Here is a 21,856-nt window from a genome sequence, read left to right on the forward strand (position 1 = left end):
AATAAAGACACCAGAAATGCTATGCAAATAGTTCTGACTATTTTTCAGAGGGTGAAGTAGAACCCAACTGGAAAGAGAATACCGCCATCATGGCGGGAGAGATAAGAGAGAGTGTCTGGGATGAATTCACTGGTATAGGATTATATTCTTGATGGTATTAATATTTTTTTTTGGTATTAATATTTTTAACTTAAGAGGCTTTCTTTTTTCATTATAGTGTGAAATAATTGATCCATTGAGGTGTAAGATCTATCTGATGAAGGTATAGAAATGCACAACCAATAAAATCCTGGATAGTCCTGCATTCTGCCTATTCTGCAGTTTTAGCCATGGGTTCTTTCAGAAAGTTCTAGTTTTGGAAATAGGATTTTACAAATTCTTTGATAAAAGAATCGCAATAATATGAAGAAAAATGCAGCTCTCTTGCCACGATTTGCAGGGAGGGGGGCATTGCTATTACTGAGCTCATCTGGATTCGCGTTTTCGCCGCCACCCTGGAGAGTGCGGTTAACAGCTTGCACCGAGGAGAGCTCCGCCCTCCCTCATCCCAGCCGGGGCTGGAGGACGGTAAAGGAACCTTGTTAGAGAGTCTCAGCCTTTGTTGAGCGGACTTGATTAGTTTGCGCTTGCTTTTTTAAAAAGATTTTATTTATTTCTTTGAAAAGGCGAGACAGTCAAAGAGCGCATGAGAGGGGAGAAGGTCAGAGGGAGAAGCAGACTCCCCTTGGACCTGGGAGCCCGATGTGGGACTTGATCCCCGGACTCCAGGATCATGACCTGAGCCAAAGGCAGTCGCTTCACCAACTGAACCACCCAGGCGCCCTGCACTTGCATTTTTGCCAGCAGCAGTGAGGACAAGATTTTGTACACAATTTTGTCATTTCCGTTGCATCCTTTTATTTTCTTTTAAAAAGTGGGTTTCCAGGGACTTCATGTCCAAATGAGAAACCTGCATACTTAGATGGAGAGACTTCTATTCGAACTTGTCATGTCCTACACAGAGCTGTCTGTATTCTGACATTTTCCAAAATGTGGCTTGCCGGGCCTCAAGGAAGGCTTTGGGAGTCTCTCTTCCCGAGCAGCTGTGGGCAATTGTGGTTGGGCCATGATGAGGCTGATTCATACCCCCAAGTCTGTTAGGTGTGGGGTTGTTTATGGTGAATTTACGAGGTACAAGCTGACCCAAGTGTGAAATAATACTTTTTTTCTTTTTTTAACCTTTAAATTCACTGCCACATGGCACACAGGTGGTCTCGCTCCCTGGGGTAGCGCTCACTTCGTGAAGCCCTGGTTCAGTGCTTAAGGTTTATCATAGCTGGGATGTTGACAGTTTTTCATAAGGGTTAACTACTAAACAGTTATTTTTTCTTTAGGTGAATGGAAGAGAATCAGAAGAAGAAAATCTCAATAAATCGGAAATAAGTCAAGTGTTTGAGATTGCACTTAAACGGAACTTGCCTGTGAATTTTGAGGTAAGCTTGCTTCATATGTAGGACTCTACTGTAAAATACTGTTGGCATTCATCATTGGGATGATTTTTATCCTAAATAACATTGGGATTACCATCACAAACCTGTGAACCTTCAGGGGTTTTTTTTTTGTTTTTTGTTTTTTTTTAAAGATTTTATTTATTTATTTGACAGAGAGAGATCACAAGTAGACAGAGAGGCAGGCAGAGAGAGAGGGAGGGAAGCAGGCTCCCTGCTGAGCAGAGAGCCCAATGCGGGACTCGATCCCAGGACCCTGAGATCATGACCCGAGCCTAAGGCAGCACCCTAACCCACTGAGCCACTCAGGCGCCCCGAACCTTCAGGTTTAAGACTCAGATTTTATAATAAGCAAAGCAATATTCTCTTCTTCAGGGCTATAGTCCCTGGATGGTCCTGGTAGGTCTGTGAGCCTATCAACATGGTTTTGAAGAAGATTGTGTTTGTGTTCTCATGTGTTTTCTGGAAAGGGTCCCTTGTTCTCATAAAACTCTCAAAAGACTCTGTTACCCCCAAAACGTTAATCTTCTTTAGTCCCTAGGAATTGCCGGAGTTAACAGGGCATCAGTTTTGTCCTTGTCCAGCATTTGCCCTATAAGTCACCTCTCTAATAACTTCATGTCGTGTTGGAGACCTTACAGTCTTAAAAACCATAACTAATGGGTTGTTAGTTCAAAGTGGAAAACAAAGATACATTTAGTATGTGTTTCCTTCAAAGACCCAGTGAGTCCAGGTACACGGGGCAGGTGAGGGAGGTTAGTAAGTTTTGCGTAATGGTCTGACACATGGTGAATTCTTTGCAGATCCTTTTGGTTTCCACACTTGGTTATGCAAGGTTGTGTTTCAGTGTACATGCAGATATCTTTATCAATTCTTTGGTCTTTCGGAGGTGGTTTTTTTGTTTGTTTTTTTTGAGAGAGAGTGAGGGAGGGCGGGGACAGTGGGCAAGGGGTAGAGAGAGAAGGAGAAAGGGAGAGAATCTTGTGGATCTCATGACCCTGAGGTCATGGCCTGAGCTGAAATCAAGAGTTGGATGCCTATGGGTACCTGGGTGGCTCAGTCTGTTGGGCGTCTGCCGTCAGCTCAGGTCATGATCTCAGGGTCCTGGGATTAAGCCCCACGTGGGACTCCCTGCTCAGTAGGGATCCTGCCACTCCCTCTTCCCATTCCCACTACTTATGGTCTCTCTTTCTGTCTGTACTCTCTCTCTCTCTCTCTCAGATAAATAAATAAAATCTTAAAAAAAAAAAGCATCTGCCTTCGGTTCAAGTCATGATCCTGGGATCCTGGAGCCTGGGATTGGTCTCCCTGCTCAGCGGGGAGTCTGCTGCTTCTTTTCCCTCTGCTGCTCTGCCCCCAACTCGTGCTCTTTCTTTCTCTTTCCATCTCAAATAAAAAATCTTTGGGGAAAAAAAAGTCAGACGCCTAACTGACTGTGCCCCCCAGGTACCCAGGTCTTTCAGAGTTCTTAAGACTATATGTTTAGTCTTCCAGAATGCTTTATGCTTCTACTTTGTTACCTAGGCAAATGTAATTTGAGGTGGGGCATTTACTTAGAACAGTTTTAAGTCCTCCATAAATATCTTTTGGCCTGTTTCTTTTTTAAAGGTCCCCCTATGGGGCACCTGGTTGGCTCAGTCAGTTAAAAAGCCCCCCTTTTTAACTGTTTAAAAGTCCCCCTTTTTAAAAGTTTATTATCCTGTAAAACACTAATTTTGTAGCATTTTTGCAGTTACAAGTGACCCCCAAACTTCATGCATTTATACATTATAAAATGTATACCTTCCCTTATTAATGTGCTGGTGCCCTAAACTGGCTCCTGGGTTGTGTCCTTAATCCATCCGCTGCGTGCTGCTGACTTCCGGTCTGTGGCTGCCGGTGCTTCCCTGCCTGCCATGGGGCACAGGTGGGGTGGGACATTATACTTCCATCATGGGGCCACCCTGCATCCCCCAACACCCATCCCTATCCCACCCTGGCAGGCGGGACCAGGTTTATACTGTCCCCTCCTCCCAGAGGACAGAGCCCCGGCCAGGCTAGGGCTGTATCTTCTCATCTGGCGCTGCATCCCTTCCACCCCTTCTCCTTCTGTCTGGACTGAGGAGGGAGGCAGTAAGATAGGAGTTGCTAGGTGGGAACTTCATTCCAAAACCCACAAGGTGTCTTCCTGGGTACCTGTTGCAGGAAAGGGAAGGATCCTCCTTTTCTCCTTGTGCTGAGGGATTGGTGTAGAGCATGAGAAAGGATTTTTAGAGATTGGAGGGGTGCCAAGATGAGTGGGAGGTGCCTGGCTTCCAGGGTCACCTCGGGGTTACAGAGCCAACTGCTGGCACCAGGGTCCTGGAAAGCTTGCCACCTGTTCCTACTAGTTGTTGCCCTGGGAGTCACAGAGCTTTCTGGAACCTTAGTGAAGGAATGCCATTTTGATTTTGCTCTGTGGGATTTGGAGACCAGATTCTTCTGTCCCACTTCCACTTTGTTTAGATTTTGGATTTGGGTTTCAAACTTGTGTTCAGGAACACATAGCAGGGAATTGGTCACATGAAGGAAGTTTTGGGAGCGCCCTCTGGTGGGTGAATATCTTTAAGGTAATCATTTAGGACGGTCCAGTTTGTGCGTTGGTGGTGGCCTTGAGTTTGTTAATGTGAGTGCTTATGTGAAATAGCTCATCTATCAAAGGGTCATATTACTTCCATTATGAGCTTGAGCGAGGGCTTTTATTTTTCCTCCCACAGTTCTGTCTCTAGCACCTGGAAGATTACCTGGCACATAGTGGGTCCTCAGGAAATGTTTGTTGAATAAATGAATGGAACAGTTACTTATTTTTTTTACTGAATTTTTTTAATAGTAAAGTCTGTCACATAGAAATCTGGATTACAAGTGTTTAATGGGAGAAGACAGGAGCCTTTCCTTTGGTTCTCCAGAAAAAATGTATATAGCTTGACTTTTGATAAAATACATACTTTTAGTTTAAAAATGTGATGGTACAGATTGATATGGTCACCGAGAGGCGGTTGTGATGTGTAAGTGACCTTGCACTAAATCCACCGTAGGTGGAAAGCCACATTTAGATTGGCGGGGTTGTGATATGAGTAGATGATGGGATCCTTTCTGAGAGGCCGGGTGGAGCTGTGAGTGTTCAGAAACCAGGCTGTCAGGGTGGGAGGTGGTGTGCGAGTGGCACCAGGAGCCCCATGGTCCATGTGCAGGGGCCCGAGTCAGCTGGGGCTCCCAGCTGACCTTTTCCTGTGGGGGGCAGAGAAGGCTGCTCTCCGAGGGGCCACTGGTTCTCACCTGGGGAGCACAGCACTGCTGTTTTCGGGGCTGTTTGGTTTTCCTAGCCATTTTTTGAGTATTTTATTTTGAAAAATTTCAGACCTGTAGAAAGTTGGAAGAATAGGACAGTGAATTTCTCCTTCAGTGAGATTTACTAGTGATTAATGTTTTACATTTGCTTTTTCTCTCTGTGAATGCACATATTATTTTCTGTCTCTTCTTACCCCTGCTGGGTCATTTGAGGCTAAGCGGTAGGTATGGGGAGTCTTAGTATTTCAGCATGTATCTTTTAAGGACAGGACATTAAATAAGCACAATCTAATGATCAAATACAGGAAATTGAGCGTCACTAATTCTCATGTACATCCTGTATTCACATTTTGCCATCTGTCCCTCTTCTGTCCTTTATGGCCCATAATGTCTCGATCTCATCCTGCATCTGGGAGAGGCATCTCTGCGCCCTCCTTCGTCTATAATGGTTTGCAGCCTCTTTGGACATTTTCTAAAGGTGCTGCAATTTGTAGGATGGTCCTCAGTGTGGTCTGATCGTTTCCTCATGATTAGTTTCAGATAATGCAATTTTCCCCTCAGGACACTGCAGAAGAGGTGTGGGTTCTTCTGAGCATCACATGAGGGCACCCCCCCACCCCCGCCCTGTGAGTGACGTTTGTTTCTTTGGCTTACCCAGAGCTTCACCTAAAGGAGACTTTCTTTCTCTTTGCAGTTAACGTATATGCTGCCAGGAGATGTTTGAAGGTTATGCCCTGAGAGATTTCCCCAGCAGTTCTCGTAGTCATTGATAATTCTTCCCAGTATTAGTCACTCCTGGTGCATTTTCTGCCTTTCCGAGCTGACATTCCACAGGAAATACCCCACCTCCGTACATTAATTTTTAATAGCAGTTAATTTTTATTAATTTTTATTAGCGTAGGTCCACAGCTTCTTTTCGTATTCAGAGTGTTACTTCATTATTGTCGTTCATGGAGGGCTGCGCCCGACTGACTTAGCCCGTGTGACTCTTGGTCAGGAGTTCAAGACCCATCTTATGTAGAGCTTACATTAGGGGGAAAAAAAAAAAAGGAAAGGAAAGAAAGAAAGAAAAGGAAAAGAACCATGGTTCTCTATTACTGTCATTCATTTTTATATTCAAATTGCCATTCAGCTGGCTCCTGTGTCCTTTGTTATTACCCCTGTGGGGATGTTTTTTGGGAGGGGGTAGTTTTTTTGAGGTATAATGTACATATAGTAAAACCCACCCTGTTCAGGTCTATGATTTGATGCGTTTTGATGAATGTGTTCAGTGGTGGAACCACCAGTGTCAAGACCTAGAAGCTCTTTCACCCCCTCAGGTTGCCCTGAGGCCCTTTGCAGCCAGTCCTTTCCTCCATCTGCAGCCTTGGGCAACCGCCGATGCAGTTTCCACCCCTGCAGTTTTTCTCTTTCCAGAACATTACATAAATGGAATTACAGAGTTTATTGCCTTTCGTCTGGCTTCTTTAACTTAATGTAATGCAGGGATGCAGGTGGTGAGTTGGCTGTGTTGGGCAGAGCAGTAGTTCCTGTCTTTTTCTTTAAGATTTTATTTATTTGAGAGAGAGAGAGAGAGTGAGTGAGTGAGAGAAAGCACAGGTGGGGAGGGGGGCAGAAGGAGAAGCAGACTCCTCACTGAGCAAAGAGTCGGACTGGGGGAACTGGGGCTCGATCCCAGGACCCTGAGGTCATGACCTGAGCTGAAACCACCAGCTGGAGCCTAACTGCCTGAGCTGCCCAGGCGCCCCAAGCGTCTTCGATGTGCGGCTTTACCATCTGTGCACCTGCTCTCCGGGAGCGTCTGTTCACATCTGTCAGTTTTTTTACCGAGTTGTTCTGTTACTGATTTTGAGGGTTATTTATATGTTCTGAATACAGTCCTTTCATCAGATCTGTATTTTCTAAATATTTGCCTCCAGTCTGTGGCTTATTTTTTCATTTTTAAATAGTATCTTCCAAAGAGCAGAGAGAGTTCAGTGAGGTTGAATTTGCCTAATTTTTCCGTTTCGTGGTTGTTGGATGTAACCTAAGACACCTTTGTCTCATGTAAGGTCAGTCTACTTTTCTTTTCTTTTCTCCTAGAAGCTTTATGATTTCATTTTGAGTTACAGTTCTTATATATGCTGTGAGGTGGTTTTTTTCCCTCTTCTGTGTGTGTCCCTCATTATCCCTGCTCACTCGCTTCTCACCTCCCCTCTTCAGATGTTGATTGACCTTCTTACTTTCTGGTACAATGAAATGTTTTAGCCTTACCCTTACTTTGAACTTTCCGGGCTCAAGTTTTGGCGCCAGTAGAAATGGAAATTCTAACAGAAATAGCCTTAGCCAGACCTGCAGGAGCCCTGGTTGCCCCTCCCTGAGAGCAGCATGCGGAGACCACGATGGGCCACCAGGCATGCTTGTTGCTGCTGGAGGGTCACTGCTTCTAGGCCTTGTAGGCAGGTAGCATTGGAAAATACCTGTATTTTCAGAATTAGCAGTTTATACCTCTAATTTCAATCTAGCATCACAAGACTCTTCGTCTCTGTTCCTAATTCCATGCTTAAACCTCCTACTGTCCTGTCTGTTGAGATATGCTTCCGATGCAGGAAAATAGGCATGTCTTCAGGGCACAGCCCATTTAAGCCCATAGTTCACCACCCAAGTCCAGATCTAGAGCATTCCCATAACATCCAGCAGTCCCTGGGCCTCTTCCAAGTTAACAGCCACTCAGAAGAAGCTGTTTTCTAAAACCGCTATAGCTTTGTTTTCTTTGTTCTTAGAGCTCACATAAATAGAATGATATAATATGGATTGTTTGGTGTCAAGTCTCTAATCCTCAGCAGAGTGTGTGTGAGTCTCCTCCATGTGTGTCAGTAGCTGATTGGTGTGTGGTGTTTCACCGTATGAATGTAAAGCTGAGCTTTATCCATTGTCCTGTTGATGGACATGCGAGTTGTTTCCACTTTGGAAACTTTTATGAATAAAGCTGCTAAGGCTTCTTGTGTATACATGCATCCAGAATTGCCAAGTCAAGGGCAGGTGTCTAATAAAAATTGTCAAGCTGGGGGTGCCCGGGTGGCTTAGTTGGTTAAGCAGCTGCTTTTAGCTTGGGTCATGATCTCAGGGTCCTGGGATGGGATTGAGCCCCACGTCGGTCTCCCTGCTCAGAGGGAATCCTGCTGCTCCTTCTGCCCCTCCCCACTTCTCATGCATGTGCCCGCTCTCTCTTTCTCTCTCTCTCAAATAAATAAATAAAATCTTTTTTCTTTTTTTAAAGATTTTATTTATTTATTTGACAGAGATCACAAGTAGGCAGAGAGCCCGATGCGGGGCTCAATCCCAGGACCCTGGGACCTGAGCCAAAGGCAGAGAGGCTTTAACCCACTGAGCCACCCAGGCGCCCCAATAAAATCTTTTTTAAAAAAAATTGTCAAGCTGTTTCCCAAAGTGATTGTATTAGTTTATACTCTGGCCAGTTGTTCCACATCCTTGTCAACACTTGATACTGTCTGTTTTAATTTTAGCCATTTTGGGGTATTGTATATATTGCAGTATTTTGTTGTGGTTTCAATCTGCATTTCCTTGATGACAAATGATGATCTTTTTTCATATGCTTATTGGCCATTTAGAGATCCAGTTTGGTAAACTACCTGTTCAAGTCTTTAATTGGGTAGTTGACTTACAGTGGTTTTTTCAGTATTCTGGTTAAAAACCCTCAGATACATATATTGCGAATATTCTCCTCTGTTCTGTGGACTCCCTGTATTTTTTAATTGTTGTCTTCTGATGAGAGCAATTTTTAATTACATGGAGCTCCAATTTTGTTTTCTTTATGGCTGGTACCTTGTGTTTTCAAGAGCTCTTTGCCACGTGCGTGCTCTGGGCCTGTTCCTCCTATGTTTTCTTCCTTTTTTTTAATGATTTCAAATTAGTATCTCTTCAGAACTTTTTTTTTCCCCTAAGATTTTATTTATTTATTTGAGAGAGAGGAGAGAGAGTGCATGAGAGGGGGTTGGGTCAAAGGGAGAAGCAGACTTCCCACTGAGCAGGGAGCCCGATGCAGGACTTGATGCAGGACTCCACATCTGATCCCGGGACTCCAGGATCATGACCTGAGCCGAAGGCAGCCCCCCAGCCGGACGAGCCAGCCAGGCGCCCCGCTCTTGTGTTTCTTCTGAGAGCACTAGAGTTTGGCTTTCACATTTAGTTCTGTATTCTGGCTCCAGTTACCTGCTGTTTGTGGTGGAGTTTGAGGCTGTGGTTAAGCTTTTCTTCCACATGGGTAGCTAGTTATTTTATTTATTTATTTATTTATTTATTTTAAGACTTTGGGTTAAAAAAAAAGAAAAGTCTTTTGATGCGCTTTGATGTGTTTGCCAGAAATCACAAGACCAAACGTGTGCGGGTCTGTTTCTACATTCCGTTCTGATATATCGCTCTCTTTGTTCACCTTTAAGCAGTGCTGTGAGGGCATCGTTGCTATGATTTTATAGGAAGTCTTGAAATCTGGTAGTGTGAGTCCTCGTAGTTGTTCAGGAGTGTCCTAGCTAACCTAAGTTGGGTTCAATTTTTATTTTCCTTCTGTGTGATCTAGTAAGAACTTTACTTAGGTTTCTGTTCATATTCAATTTTAGTATTTTTTCCCATTTTTGTTATTTTTATATTTTTAATATGTAAAACCCTAAATGCTTCTAAAAGTCAAAACTCTACAAAAAGATACATTCAAAAGCATTATCCTGTCCCTGCTCTACCCCTCCCTCCCACATGCTGTAGGGAACTAATTCTCTCGGTTTCTGCTTCATCCATCCTGTTTCATTTTGCAAAAATAAGCATATAAACACACGTGTGTGTCTGTTTATATGTGTGGGTATATTTAAATCTTTTTTAACACAGAAGTTAGGGTACTGTATAAACTCTTTTGCAGCTTGTTTTTTTTTTTTTTTTTTAACTTAGTATGTATTGGAAATCACTGTTAGTGCTTAGAAATTCTCATTCTTTATAGCTGCATAGCATAGTATTTAATAAGCTTAGGCTTGGCTGGAGGCTCAGAGCAAATATTAAACTTGAACTCTCTGTGTTGCAGTTGTTTCTGGACTTTGCTGGGGCAGCTTTCTTTCTGCCGTTTGCAGTGGATACCCCGAAATCAGGACACTCTGTGACCCTGGGGAGACAGGAACTGTTCTGGGAGGGAGGGAGGGAGGGAGGGAGGGAGCGGAACTTGTTTCCCTCCTTTTTTTTTTTTTTTTTTTTTTTTTTTATGATTTTTTTTTTTTTTTTGACAGAGTTCACAAGTAGGCAAAGAGAGAGGAGGAAGCAGGCTCCCCGCTGAGCAGAGAGCCCGATGTGGGGCTCGATCCCAGGACCCTGGGATCATGACCTGAGCTGAAGGCAGAGGCTTTAACCCACTGAGCCACCCAGGCGCCCCAATTTCCCTCTTTACTCCATGCGAACTGTGTGAGGGACCGACAAGACCTGAGAACATTAACGAGTCTGAAAAAGAAGGAAGAAGGGAAGAGAAGCATTCAGGATTATCACTGTTTCCTTTTGCTGACCTTTATGCTGCCTGCGCTGGTCAGGTCTTGTCCGTAACTCCCCCTTCCTTGTGGTCCTGGGAGGTAGGGCGCTGAGCAGTGTGTCCTACCCCTGGCAGAGAGTGTCTGTCACGCTTTCACTCAGTCTTTCCCTCTGAAACAGGTTGCCCGGGAGAGTGGCCCCCCCCATATGAAGAGCTTTGTGACCAAGGTGTCAGTTGGGGAGTTTGTGGGGGAAGGTGAAGGGAAGAGCAAGAAGATTTCAAAGAAAAACGCTGCTATCGCCGTCCTCGAGGAGCTGAAGAAGCTGCCACCGCTGCCTACGGTCGAGCGAGTGAAGCCCAGAATCAAAAAGAAAACAAAATCCATAGTCAGGGTAAGAACGTCTCGATCGAAGAGGGTCTTTCAGACGACTGGTCGGGGAGGGGGTGGGGGGAGACATGTTAAAAGGCTCACTAGGTTGCTGATCTTAGTGACTGGATGGCCGCTGACGTGCCACCCGCCGGCCTGGTGCGGGGACCACCTCGGGTAGTTCCTCCCCAGAGCCCCCGGTTAGGCAAAGATGCGGACGCCGAGCGGGATTGGCGGAGGCGCCTGCAGCTGTGCGCGTGTCCGCGTGAGGGGGTGATCGCGGGAGCCGCGTGCACCTGCAGTGCCTTTTGCAGAGGCTGGCGAAAGTGTCTCCCTCCATCTCCCTCAGCGCCGCATTGCTGTGAGTGTGAAGTACATTTGCAGGCGGAAAGGCGTCTGGGGGCAGGTGTAGGAGTGAGACACTTCACCAAATACCTCCTTATTTGGGATTTTTTAAGCCATGTCAGTGGACCTGTCCAAACCCCCTGCTCCCCCAGCCAGAGAAGGTTCAGGAGTCCATTTGGGCATGTTGAGGAATATTAGGGTCTGTTCTGTTACGATTGTCAGCATACAGTTTTCATCCTTGAACAGCACGGCGGTTAGGGTTGCTGATCCCCACCCCCACCCCACAGTGGAAAGCCTGGATTTAACTTTTGACGCTGGAGACACTTAACCACTGACAGCCTACTGTTGACCAGAAGCTTTACCAATAAGAGAAACAATTAACGTTTTATGTATTATATATTGTATTATATGCATGTATGTATTAAATGCTGTATTTGCACATAAAGTAATCTGGACGAAAGCAAACATTAAGGAGGTCATAAGGAAGAGAAAATGCACTTACTATACTGTACTGTAGTTACCGGGAAAATTCCACTTCTAGGTGGACCTGCACGGTTCAGACCTCTGTTGTACGGGGGGCCAGCTGTAGTTTCATGCTGTCGAGACCCCGTGCCCAGGGGTGAGCACACTGTATACCCCTGCAGCTCCCGTTTTCTCTAAGTAGATCCCAGAAACCACCCCACACGAGTCGGGGGCTGAGGGTTCTTTGGTGCTAAAGGTGGCCACTGGGAAGGAACTGTGGGATTCTTAGGTTCTTTCCACATGGTATCAGCTTGAGGTTTTGTGGGTTTTGTGTGTGTGTGTGTTTTTTTAAATAGTTTCTGGATCTTGAGTCCTTGTTAGGAAAGCTGGGGACCATCTTATGTAACACAGCTTTGGGGTGAATTTTAGGAATAATGTTCTGGTTTTTTTCTCTCCTCATTGTCAAGTTGAAATTTACTGTTAAAAAGCAGACCTTTCCGGGTTGCTCGCCTGCCCGTAGTGGGATATTGATGTTGGTTTGCCAGGAGAACTTTTTAAAAAGTCCCCACAGAGCAATCCTAGAAAATCATTAAGCATCTTTTAATTTTAAGAAGGTTTAAAAAAAGGTCTGATTAATTCTGGGCACTTAAAGGACCAACATAAAGGGAATATTGTGTCGTGTCCTGATGTCTGCACTGGCAAGGTCCTCTCTGCGGCTAACACGGCACATGGTTTTTGCATTCACTGTTCTCAGCTACAGAGCAGCACGGACAGCGGCCCGGGGATGAACCCCATCAGCAGACTGGCCCAGATCCAGCAGGCGAAAAAGGAGAAGGAGCCAGAGTACATGCTCCTCACGGAGCGAGGCCTCCCACGCCGCAGAGAGTTTGTGATGCAGGTGGGTCAGGGTGGGTCGTGGGTGGCCTTTCTGTGACCGTGTCCCCACCGCGGCTGGATGAGGACCATGGGCTGCATGCTTTCCTGAGGAGGCCAGGTGCGGTGCCCCGGCCCATCGGGCCCCGCTCCCCGCCATCGGACGTTCGGAATATTGAGACCAAGTTGCTTGTAGTAATTTGACGCCTTACGACATGTCCTTGCGGGCGCACCACGCGTGCGGTTGAGTCGGCAGGTGGGCGCTCGGACTGCGCCCCGGGTCACAAGTGCTGGGGCGTGGGATTGCGGGCAAATGTTTTCTTCCTCACATCTCCTTGAAGGTTTGTATTGTTCTTTTCAGAAGGTAAGTTTTGTAAGTTCTGTCAGAGGCTCTGTTCCTGTTCCTCCTAATCCGTGTGTAGAGTCCGGAGTCTGGGGTTAGTCCTCCTTCCACTGGGATTGCGCATCGGATTAGCGCAGAGTGTTTTCATTGTGTTTATGAGACAGTCACTCCATGGGCTGTCTACTTTGTGATTTGAATTTAACGGTGTTTTCGGTCATCAAGCCAGTGCTTAACTCTGGTGTAGCAATTCACGACTTGGGAAGCACCGCCACTTAGCCGGGTGTGTTCTGCCTCCCCCGTCAGAAGGCGAGAAAAGTCATGGTCCTTCCAGGCTACAAAGGAAGATGGCAGCGTGCTGAGAGGGCCAGTAATTTGGCCAAAATCAAAAGCTGGTAGATGGCAAGGCCAGGATTCAAGCCCAGAGCCCTTGTCACTGGTGAGGGAAGGTTCCCTGGACTCTCAGTTGTGGGACATGGGGCTTTTTTGGTCTGCTCTGTGATCAAGACCGGCTTGGGAAGGGATTGTGAGCAGTGGTATGTGCTGGGATGTGTGTAACACTCGGCTCTCGGGGGCGGGGGCTGGTGGGAAGTGGGGGGTTGTGTTTATAGATTGTACACGTATAAAATGCATAATGTTCTTCACCGTCCATTTTCTCCGTCTGTCCCGTCAGTGCGGCGGTCACCGACAGTGTCAGGAACCGAGAGTGCGCTCAGATGCGTGCTGCGGTCTGCTGCAGGCGGCGAGGCTGTGCGTGCCTTGGGCAGTGGAGCCGAGTTCTAGCAGGAGAATTGGCGTGGGTTTTTGTTTACATAAACAAGATGAAAGTGAAACAGAGAACACGTTGGAACTTCAGTTGTGAACAATGAGTGACTTGGTTGAATCAGATCATTTTCAAAGCTTGGATGAATGTTCCCATTTTTTCGTGCAGTTACAGGGCCCTGGGTGCATACTGGACACACTTGTAAGCTTCGTTTGCATCTCTGCCTCCACTGTTAACCTTTCCTCCGTGGCATAAGTCTAGAGGTGGCGACAGCCACCGAAGGCAGCGTGCTGCTTTGTGTCTGCAGGTTTCCGGGGGGATAAATGCTCCCCCTGCGGCAAAGCAGGCGGCCCCTGGCCGGGCTGCACACTCGTGCACGGGGGGCACAGACCCTCAGGAGCACAGATGAGTGTCAGAGCAAGGCGCCTTAGGAAGCGGGGAGGTTTTGGAACTCCCTGCTGTAGTCTGTTAAAGTCATTCTGAGCCGCTGTCATTTTTTTTTTTTTTTTTAAGATTTTATTCATTTATTTGACAGACAGAGATCACAAAAAGGCAGAGAGGGAGGGGGAAGCAGGCTCCCCGCTGAGCAGAGAGCCCAACGCGGGGCTTGATCCCAGGACTCTGAGATCATGATCTGAGCTGAAGGCAGAGGCTTAACCCACTGAGCCACCCAGGCGCCCCTGTCATCTCCTCTTTACCAGCAGCCATGGCGGCAGCAGCTCGAAGGTGCTGGGCATTGGTGGCGACTGCCACGGGTGCCCCGGGAAGCTTCTGGCTGCGGTCGGGTTCTTTTGCCCGCACGCCGCTGCCCGACCCGTCTTTACTCAGAAGGCCTGAGCACTGGTCTGAGTCCTACTTCCTCCTCCTGCAGGTGAAGGTGGGAAACCATACGGCAGAAGGTACAGGCACCAATAAGAAGGTGGCCAAACGCAACGCAGCCGAGAACATGCTGGAGATCCTTGGTTTCAAAGTCCCGCAGGCTCAGCCCACCAAACCGGCCCTCAAATCAGAGGAGAAGGTGACTGCTCGGGGCTCTGTGTCCTTGCTCTCTAATGGCAAGATGACCTCCTCGCCTCATCCTAGGGGACTCTGGCCACCTCCAGGGCCAAGCTTCAGGGCAAGGCTTCATCCTCCTGGCAGGAAAACAGCCCCGCCGAGCGGCGTCCTTTCCGTTTGGAGCATTAGCATGTGGTCAGAAGGGGAGTTGCATGTCCATGGCTCCGAGCGTGGCTCTGGGTTAAGTCGTTCTTGTTTCCCTATCTTTGTGGTCAGGGACGCTGTGCCGGAGGGCAGCTCGCTCCTTTCCACTTGGAGGAGGGTGGGCGCCGGGGCTGCTGCCCTCGTGCTCTCCCGGTGAGGCCCGCGAGAGACCCGCCGGCCTCCGGCTTCTGCTAGCTGGGAAGCAGGCTGTGGGTTTTCTGGGACATCGACACAGTGTGATTTACGGAACGAAATTCGTAGTTTAGATTCGGGATTCTTCCTTTATGAATTGAGCACTAGCGAAGAGTCTGTCGACTTTGGTAAGCGGCGCCCTCAGGCAAGTCCTTGCCCGAGCTGGCTGGCGCTGAGAGGTCCTGGCGGGCCGTGGCCTCTGCCATGGCTGTGGCCATTCCTCGAGAATCGGCACAGAGCCTGGACTTGGTGTTTGGGTTTTTCATTCCAGAATCTGGTAGAGGATTCGTAACATCCTTACCTTCTCAGAAAGGAGACCCATGTTGACAAAAAATTTCTTTCATCACACTCCCCCTGCCCTGTTTGTTAACTTTGGAAATGTCACCTTTTCTTTGAATTAGCTATTAGTTCCAGAAGAGTCTCTGTTTAGCTTCCTTCTAAAAGCTTCCTTCCCCACCTTGGGCTCCACCAGTCCAGCATCTCTGGTTCCTTCTGGTTAAACATTCCCCTGTCCTCCTGTGAGTGCCGAGCAGAGTCCGGCCCCCAGTTCAGGGGGATCGGTAGCCTCCTCTGGTGGAGGACAGGCCGTGGGGGCAGGAGTGGCTGGGGGGGGTGTGGGGAGTGTCCAGTGTCGGGGGGTGGGGGCGGGCTTCTCTGCTGATGACCTCTTCATATTTCAAATGGTTATAAACCCAGAATTAATGCTGGTTGGAGTGTGTATAGTTTCAGGGAGTAGGAACTAATTTTGCAACAGTTTGATTTACACTCATGGCCTTTTTTTATTTTTTATTTTTTTTTTAAGACACCAATAAAAAAACCAGGGGATGGAAGAAAAGTAACCTTTTTTGAACCTGGCTCTGGGGATGAAAATGGGACTAGTAAGTGTGATGTTAATACTGTCTTGATCTGAATGTGATTCTGGGCTTGGCGTGGTTCCTGGAATGACAAGCGGTGTTGAGCTCTGCGTCCTCCCCGGGCTGTCGTGAGCTCCGAGGGAGGGCTGGCGGGTTGGAAGAGGTCTTTCCCGGCAGCGCATGTGGCCTTGCGTTGATCTGTCTGCGTGTCCCTCCCTAGGCAATAAAGAGGATGAGTTTAGGATGCCTTATCTTAGTCATCAGCAGCTGCCCGCTGGGATTCTTCCCATGGTGCCCGAGGTTGCCCAGGCCGTAGGAGTCAGTCAAGGACACCACACCAAAGATTTCACCAGGGCAGCTCCGAATCCTGCCAAGGCCACGGTAACTGCCATGATAGCCCGTGAATTGTTGTATGGGGGCACCTCGCCCACAGCCGAGACCATTTTAAAGAATAACATCTCTTCAGGCCACGTACCCCATGGACCTCTTACAAGACCCTCTGAGCAGCTGGACTATCTCTCCAGAGTCCAGGGATTCCAGGTAACTATTAGGCTGGAGCTGTGTGGTCTAGACCTCAGTGCAGTCATCTTTTTTGGGTTTCTCTCAGCAAATGAGCCTTGGACCTCCTTTATTAAATCCAGGTCTCTGTGTGGAGGAAGGGCGGAGGCCACGTGGTACCTGGTGGTCCTGAGGTGGGTGGAGGGAGTTCAGGGAAGTGCAGGATAACCCCGTATGGTAACAGAATTGCCTTGTCCTTTAACAATAAACTTTTTTTTAAAAATGCAAGCTCACCGTCGTAACAAAGCTTCTCATTTTAGGCATAGTTACAGCGGGAGTGGGTTCAGTGTGCTGGCCCTTCCTGCCAGCAGAAAACGACGTGGCGCCTTTCAGACCACGTGTTTGGTGTCCCTGCCCCCCAGACCAGGATTCTGGGGGGCATCTAGGTTCCTGGCAGGTGTAGGGAGCTGGGGCAGCGCCTCGTGCCTCTAGCAGCAGGCCCCTCGGACAGCCTCGCTGACCGAGCAGGAGGCGCTGGGGCCGCGCGTCTGGTCGAGAGAGGGAGGAGGCGTCCTCTCCGCTTGCTGGGCCCCTGCCTGTTCGCTGCTGCCCTGCCCGGCCTCACAGTGTTCTTTTCCCCTCAGGTTGAATACAAAGACTTCCCCAAAAACAACAAGAACGAATTTGTGTCTCTTATCAATTGCTCCTCCCAGCCACCTCTGATTAGCCACGGTATTGGAAAGGACGTGGAGTCCTGCCATGACATGGTACGTTCCCCGGTGCTCCTGGCGCCTGCCCGTTGCTGGCCGTGGGAAGATGAGAGAAGGGCTCTCCCGTCGACTTTGGTGGTTTTACAGATTTCATGTTTTTGAAGATTTCGTCCTTAGTTTATTGGATTGCTTTTTCATTGTTTATCAGAATTTATTGGCTTTAGACACTCCCTCCCGTTCTGTGCTTTTCCCCTCCCTTTGCTGACCTGGGGGGTGGACTTGGGACTGGAAACCTGGGCCTCCTCCATGCGCTGTGTCCATTCATCTCCCAGAACACAGACCACAGGCCCAAGTTCAGGCAGCTGTAAAAAGCCCCTTATTTCGGCTGCTGTTCAGGTGAAACACCACTAACGAGAAGCACAAAACTGAGAAAAGGAATTGATTAAATTAATCTAGGTGAATTCTGGTATGTCCTCCTGATGGAATATAATGCATCTGTGAAATTGCCGTCTTTAGGGATGATGTGTTCTAACAAGGGAACACAACAGGCATTTGTTTCATAGCAGGATACAGAATGTGTGGTCTAGTTACTATAAAGTTAAAAATACTAGAAGAAAATACAAAATTAGAGGTTGTGATTCAGTGAAGTAAACATGGATAATTTGTTTTGTAGTTTGTATTTCACATTGAAAGTTCAGATATTAAGGGAAAGTGTGGTTTAGTGGGACTCGCTGTTTTGTCCCTCACCTCCCTATTCAAACAGTGCCCTGTGCTGTGGCCCGGGGTGGTGGTCGTGCTCTGACTCTTCCTTTCGTCCCTGCTAGGCTGCACTGAACATCTTAAAGTTGCTGTCTGAGCTGGACCAACCGAGTACAGAGATGCCAAGAACCGGAAATGGACCAATGTCTGTGTGAGTGAGCTGACTCGGAAAGGCAGTTCTGTTCCTCATTTGCATTAATTCAGACCTCAGAAGTGAGAGTTGTGCTCAACTCAGTAGTGGGAGCCTCCCCTCTATCACCTTCTGTCCCTTTCCCTGAAAGGTTTCCAAGTTGTGGCCAAAGCCCTACTTTTTTAAAAAACAATTAGAATAGGTGGTACATACACAGGGTCCTAACCCCACAGTGATTTTCAGAGATGCCGGGTGCTCAGTCTTGCCCCGCACACAGCCCCCACCCATCTTACTTTTTCCCTGCCCCCACCCAGAGGTCACGTGTTTATTAGTTTCTTACGTATTTTTCCTTGTGTTTCTTTATGCAAGTACAATCCCGTATTTCTTGTATTTGCCTTTTCTCCCAGAGAGCACATACTACGCACACACTCTCCTCGTTGCTTTTTTCGCTTGGCCATATAGCCTGAGCAAACCGGCGCACGGGGATCCTATAAACTGGGGCCTGTGCTGTTGGGCTTCAGTGTCTCCTGAGTTCTTCTCATTGTTAACATGGGTTAAGTTTTCTTACATTCCAAAACTGGCATCATTTTCATTTTCTTCTTCCTTGAAGGTGTGGGAGGTGCTGAACCTTTTCTGGCCACGAACCGTTGTAAAACCCCAACATACATACTGAAAATACTGAAACTGCTTTGAGAATTTGGAATTTCTGATACCTCCAGTGGGCTGAGAGACGTGCTGGGTAAAGAACCGAGGCGGCAGTGGTGACAAAGGCGGGAACACACGGAGGCGGCCGTGGCTATGCGCGCGGGTGCTGTTTTGTCCCCACACACAGGCAGCTGCTGGGGGGCACGGCAGGGTCTGCTGAGTGGCCTCGGGCCCCTCAGTGCTCGGCTGTGACCGCTGCTGTTTGGGCCATGTGAAGGAAACTAGAAAGAGAGCACGATGCTTTGTCGGAGTGGCTCACTCAAACCCTTGGGACACACCCTGGACACCCACGCCAGGGAGCGGGGCCGTCGACCAGCCCCAGAGCCAAAAGCACCAGAGAAAATCAGATGCTTCCTACTCGGCGCCAACTAACCATTCTAGCGTGCTCTGGCCCCACCTCCCGTGGCACCCACCCCCCCACCACTGCTTTCTCTCCCAAAAGAGATACATATTCTTAGTTTTATTATTTTCTTTTGATTGAAATGACACTATATAAATTTTCATCTGAGAGTTTCTCAATTGTATCTAGTTACATAGCACAGTTTAGAAACTTGTCTTGAGACTGACTCTATCCGTAATCTAATCAGCAAAGATCATATCCATGTGTATGTGGTTATACGTTTTGACTTTATTGGACTAACCCAGGACCATTTCAGTGATGCAAATTGTGTGCCGTCTGGTTTAGCTGAGACAGTCCTGGTTTCTCAGTCCTTGATGAAGTCTCCCACGGTTGTATAAATTGGACAGTTTAGGAATTTTAAACTTTAATGATCATTTGGTTCCTTTTCTATTTTATTTTTGTTAATGCAACAGGACTTAAACAAATGAACTTTGATCTTTGTTTTAAAGATTATTAAAAAAAATTGTGTGTATATACATATGGCTCTTGAGGACACGTAGCTTTCACACACTACAGGATATGGTCTCCATGTAGGACGTGTACACCCGCAGATGGATTTCCTTGAGTGCTTTGTACTGTTGGTCACATCTCCATGTAGGGCTGAAAAGAATGGAAGAATGACCCCTGTTTATCTCTGAAACTGTGTTGCTTTTGACGTTGTGTTACTGTGCACAGGCGCGTGTGCAGTTAAGGTCCTGCGTGCGGTCTGGATGAAAAGCACCGTAGCCTTGCGAGTTAAGTACTGCTTCGATTCATTGTTTGCGCTGGGATTTTTCTCCCCATGGAATGTAAGTAAAACTTAGTGTTTGTCACCAATAAATGGTAATACTAAATTTTTTTTTTGTTAATTTATTCTCAAATGCCACTACTGCTAGGTTGGTCCCCTCCCAACCTGCCTCCTACCCTTTTTTAAGAAGGAAAGAAAAAAAAAAAACACTTTGTAATGCTTGTGACTTCTGTTTGGGCAAAATTCTGAAGATCTGAAATAACTTTATATCAAACCATTGATCAATAAACAGCTACTAATGAATTGTTGGTCCTTTCGAGCAGTAACTAAAGAAGTGAGGGAAGAGGTGAGTGAGGGTGCGGGAGCGGCACGTGGGCGCTCGGGCAAGGGGAGGTGCCTCTTCTCTGGACTGGACACTGTCACCCAAAGACATGAGCCCGAGAGGACGGACTTCGACGCTTCGAGTCTCCTCGCTTCGAGCAGGTGTTCTCACACTCGGAGTCAAGGTGAGATGCTGCATTCAGGCCTGGCTGAGGAGTGGGCTGGTGGCTTTCTGGTTTGTTTTTGGAAGATGCTCATAAAGGTGGTTCACACGCACGAACCGGCCTGTGGGTTGGACTCCCAGAATGACGATGTGGTCAGAAGGGTGTGGAAAAGTGCTCAGTGACAGAAGGGGGTTTGTCAACATTGCAGGGATAAAACCAGTGAAAGGAAAAACGTTTCCCCTTCTCCAGTCCTGGAGTCCGCCATTTCTCCAAGGAGCTGGTCCCCTTTGGTGATGGCAGCATCCGAAAACCAAGGTGTGAGGGGCGGGCGTCTGGCTGGGCTCAGTCCGTAGAGCGCAGCACAGTGGATCTGAGCTACACGCTGGGCATAAAAGAGGACTTTAAAAAAAAAAGAAAGAAACAAAAACCACCAAGGTGTGGGCACTCAGAGCACTCACTTTTATTGGGGTGTTCTCTAGGCCTTCTGAGCAGACAGCAAGCAAATACTTGTGCACGTGTGCGTGTTCACGCATACACGCATTCGGCTGGTTCATGTACGTGTGCTCGGAAGCCCTGCGTTTGTACGGATACCAGCACCCTGGGGTTCTTGGCAGCCTCCTCTGTTCTTGGGACCTTCCCCAGTATTGAGACTGTAGCCAGTCTCCCGGCCTCGCCAGCCACCTCCTCCCCGCCTGCCTCCCGCCACTTCTCAGTGTCCTGGCAGGCCTGCGGGGGCGTGCTTCGCACCTCCGCCCAGCACGCTGTCCCCTGCCTTCCGTCCGCCCACCGGCACCCTCCACGCTGCAGGACGACGGGAGAGGACGGCGCAGTCTTCGAAGTGAAGCACGACTTCTAGTTCGCTGCTCAGCCCTGACTGCCAAAGCTGCAGGAAGGGGAAGTTTCCCCTTGACCTCAGGGGTGGTGTAAGGATTTCCAGCTTTCTTGGAAAGGCTGGTTTTCGAGGGTGGCGCATCTTTGTTTTGGAGAGCTGTCCTTGAAGGTTTGATAGGTTGTAAACTCTCACCAGTCTGGCCGCTGCGGAAGCCCTGTCGCCGTCCTCCGCTGCCAGGGTTCCCTGCAGTAAGTCCCCCCCACCCCTGGCCCCAGTCTCGACAGGCTTGGACAGAGCTGCCCGGAAGGGGGTGTGCATGCTTTTATGTCCGTGTGCGCTCTCAGAGGCACAAGAACCTGAGAGCCAAAACAAGGGGCTTCCGCAAAACCCTGCGGTTCTGGTTTCCACACCGCAGGCAGAAAATGAGACAGGAAGGCGCCGGAGGGGCAGGTCTGAGATAACCGCAGGTGCTGTGGGTCAGCCACGACAAGACTGTGGGTCTTGGGATTTGTGGAGCGTCGATCCTCAGGGGAGAGGCTCTTGTGGTCCTTGGGACAGACAAGTGGGGGTCTCTTGATCACCTGGACGTTATGTCTTGACTTTGCAAGGTGCCTCTTCTCAAAGGGAGGTTTCAGTGAGTAAAGCTGATTTCCCCAGAGCTGCTCTTTGGTTGCTTTTCAGAGGCCTTCTTGAGCCGCAGGGATGTGACCTACAGTTCTTAGAAGTGTCGCTTCTGACACTGGGTTTCCTTTCCCTGCTCGCCGAGCTGACGTGTGTAGCTTTGCAGGGTGAATGTCTAGGCCCGGACGCCAGGTCCTCCTAGAGGGGGCTCCGGCGACTGGAGCGGCCCGCAGGAAGGCCGCCCACGTTCCTAGCAGCGGGCCGCTGTCCGGGGGTGGCCGAGAGCCCAGAGCCGGCCGGGCG

General features: G+C 48.3%; 1 protein-coding gene across 5 annotated transcripts in view; it reads left to right on the forward strand.

The window, feature by feature from the left end:
* LOC111141376 (staufen double-stranded RNA binding protein 1) overlaps positions 1-19,721 on the forward strand; it is a 56,256-nt gene extending 36,535 nt beyond the window's left edge. For 2 of the 5 annotated variants that reach the window (XM_022493870.1, XM_022493874.1), the window contains 9 exons: positions 1,374-1,472; positions 10,452-10,682; positions 12,219-12,362; positions 14,312-14,458; positions 15,635-15,710; positions 15,907-16,226; positions 16,829-16,951; positions 17,719-17,804; positions 18,394-19,721. In XM_022493870.1, coding sequence (XP_022349578.1) covers positions 1,374-1,472; positions 10,452-10,682; positions 12,219-12,362; positions 14,312-14,458; positions 15,635-15,710; positions 15,907-16,226; positions 16,829-16,951; positions 17,719-17,804; positions 18,394-18,409 — 1,242 coding nt within the window. In that variant the 3' untranslated portion in view covers positions 18,410-19,721. The other 3 variants (XM_022493871.1, XM_022493873.1, XM_022493872.1) reach the window with 3 other exon arrangements.
* The last annotated feature ends 2,135 nt before the right edge of the window (positions 19,722-21,856 follow it).

Source organism: Enhydra lutris, unplaced genomic scaffold, assembly GCF_002288905.1.
Source record: "Enhydra lutris kenyoni isolate GAN:26980312 unplaced genomic scaffold, ASM228890v2 scaffoldscaffold6, whole genome shotgun sequence".
Taxonomy (NCBI): domain Eukaryota; kingdom Metazoa; phylum Chordata; class Mammalia; order Carnivora; family Mustelidae; genus Enhydra; species Enhydra lutris.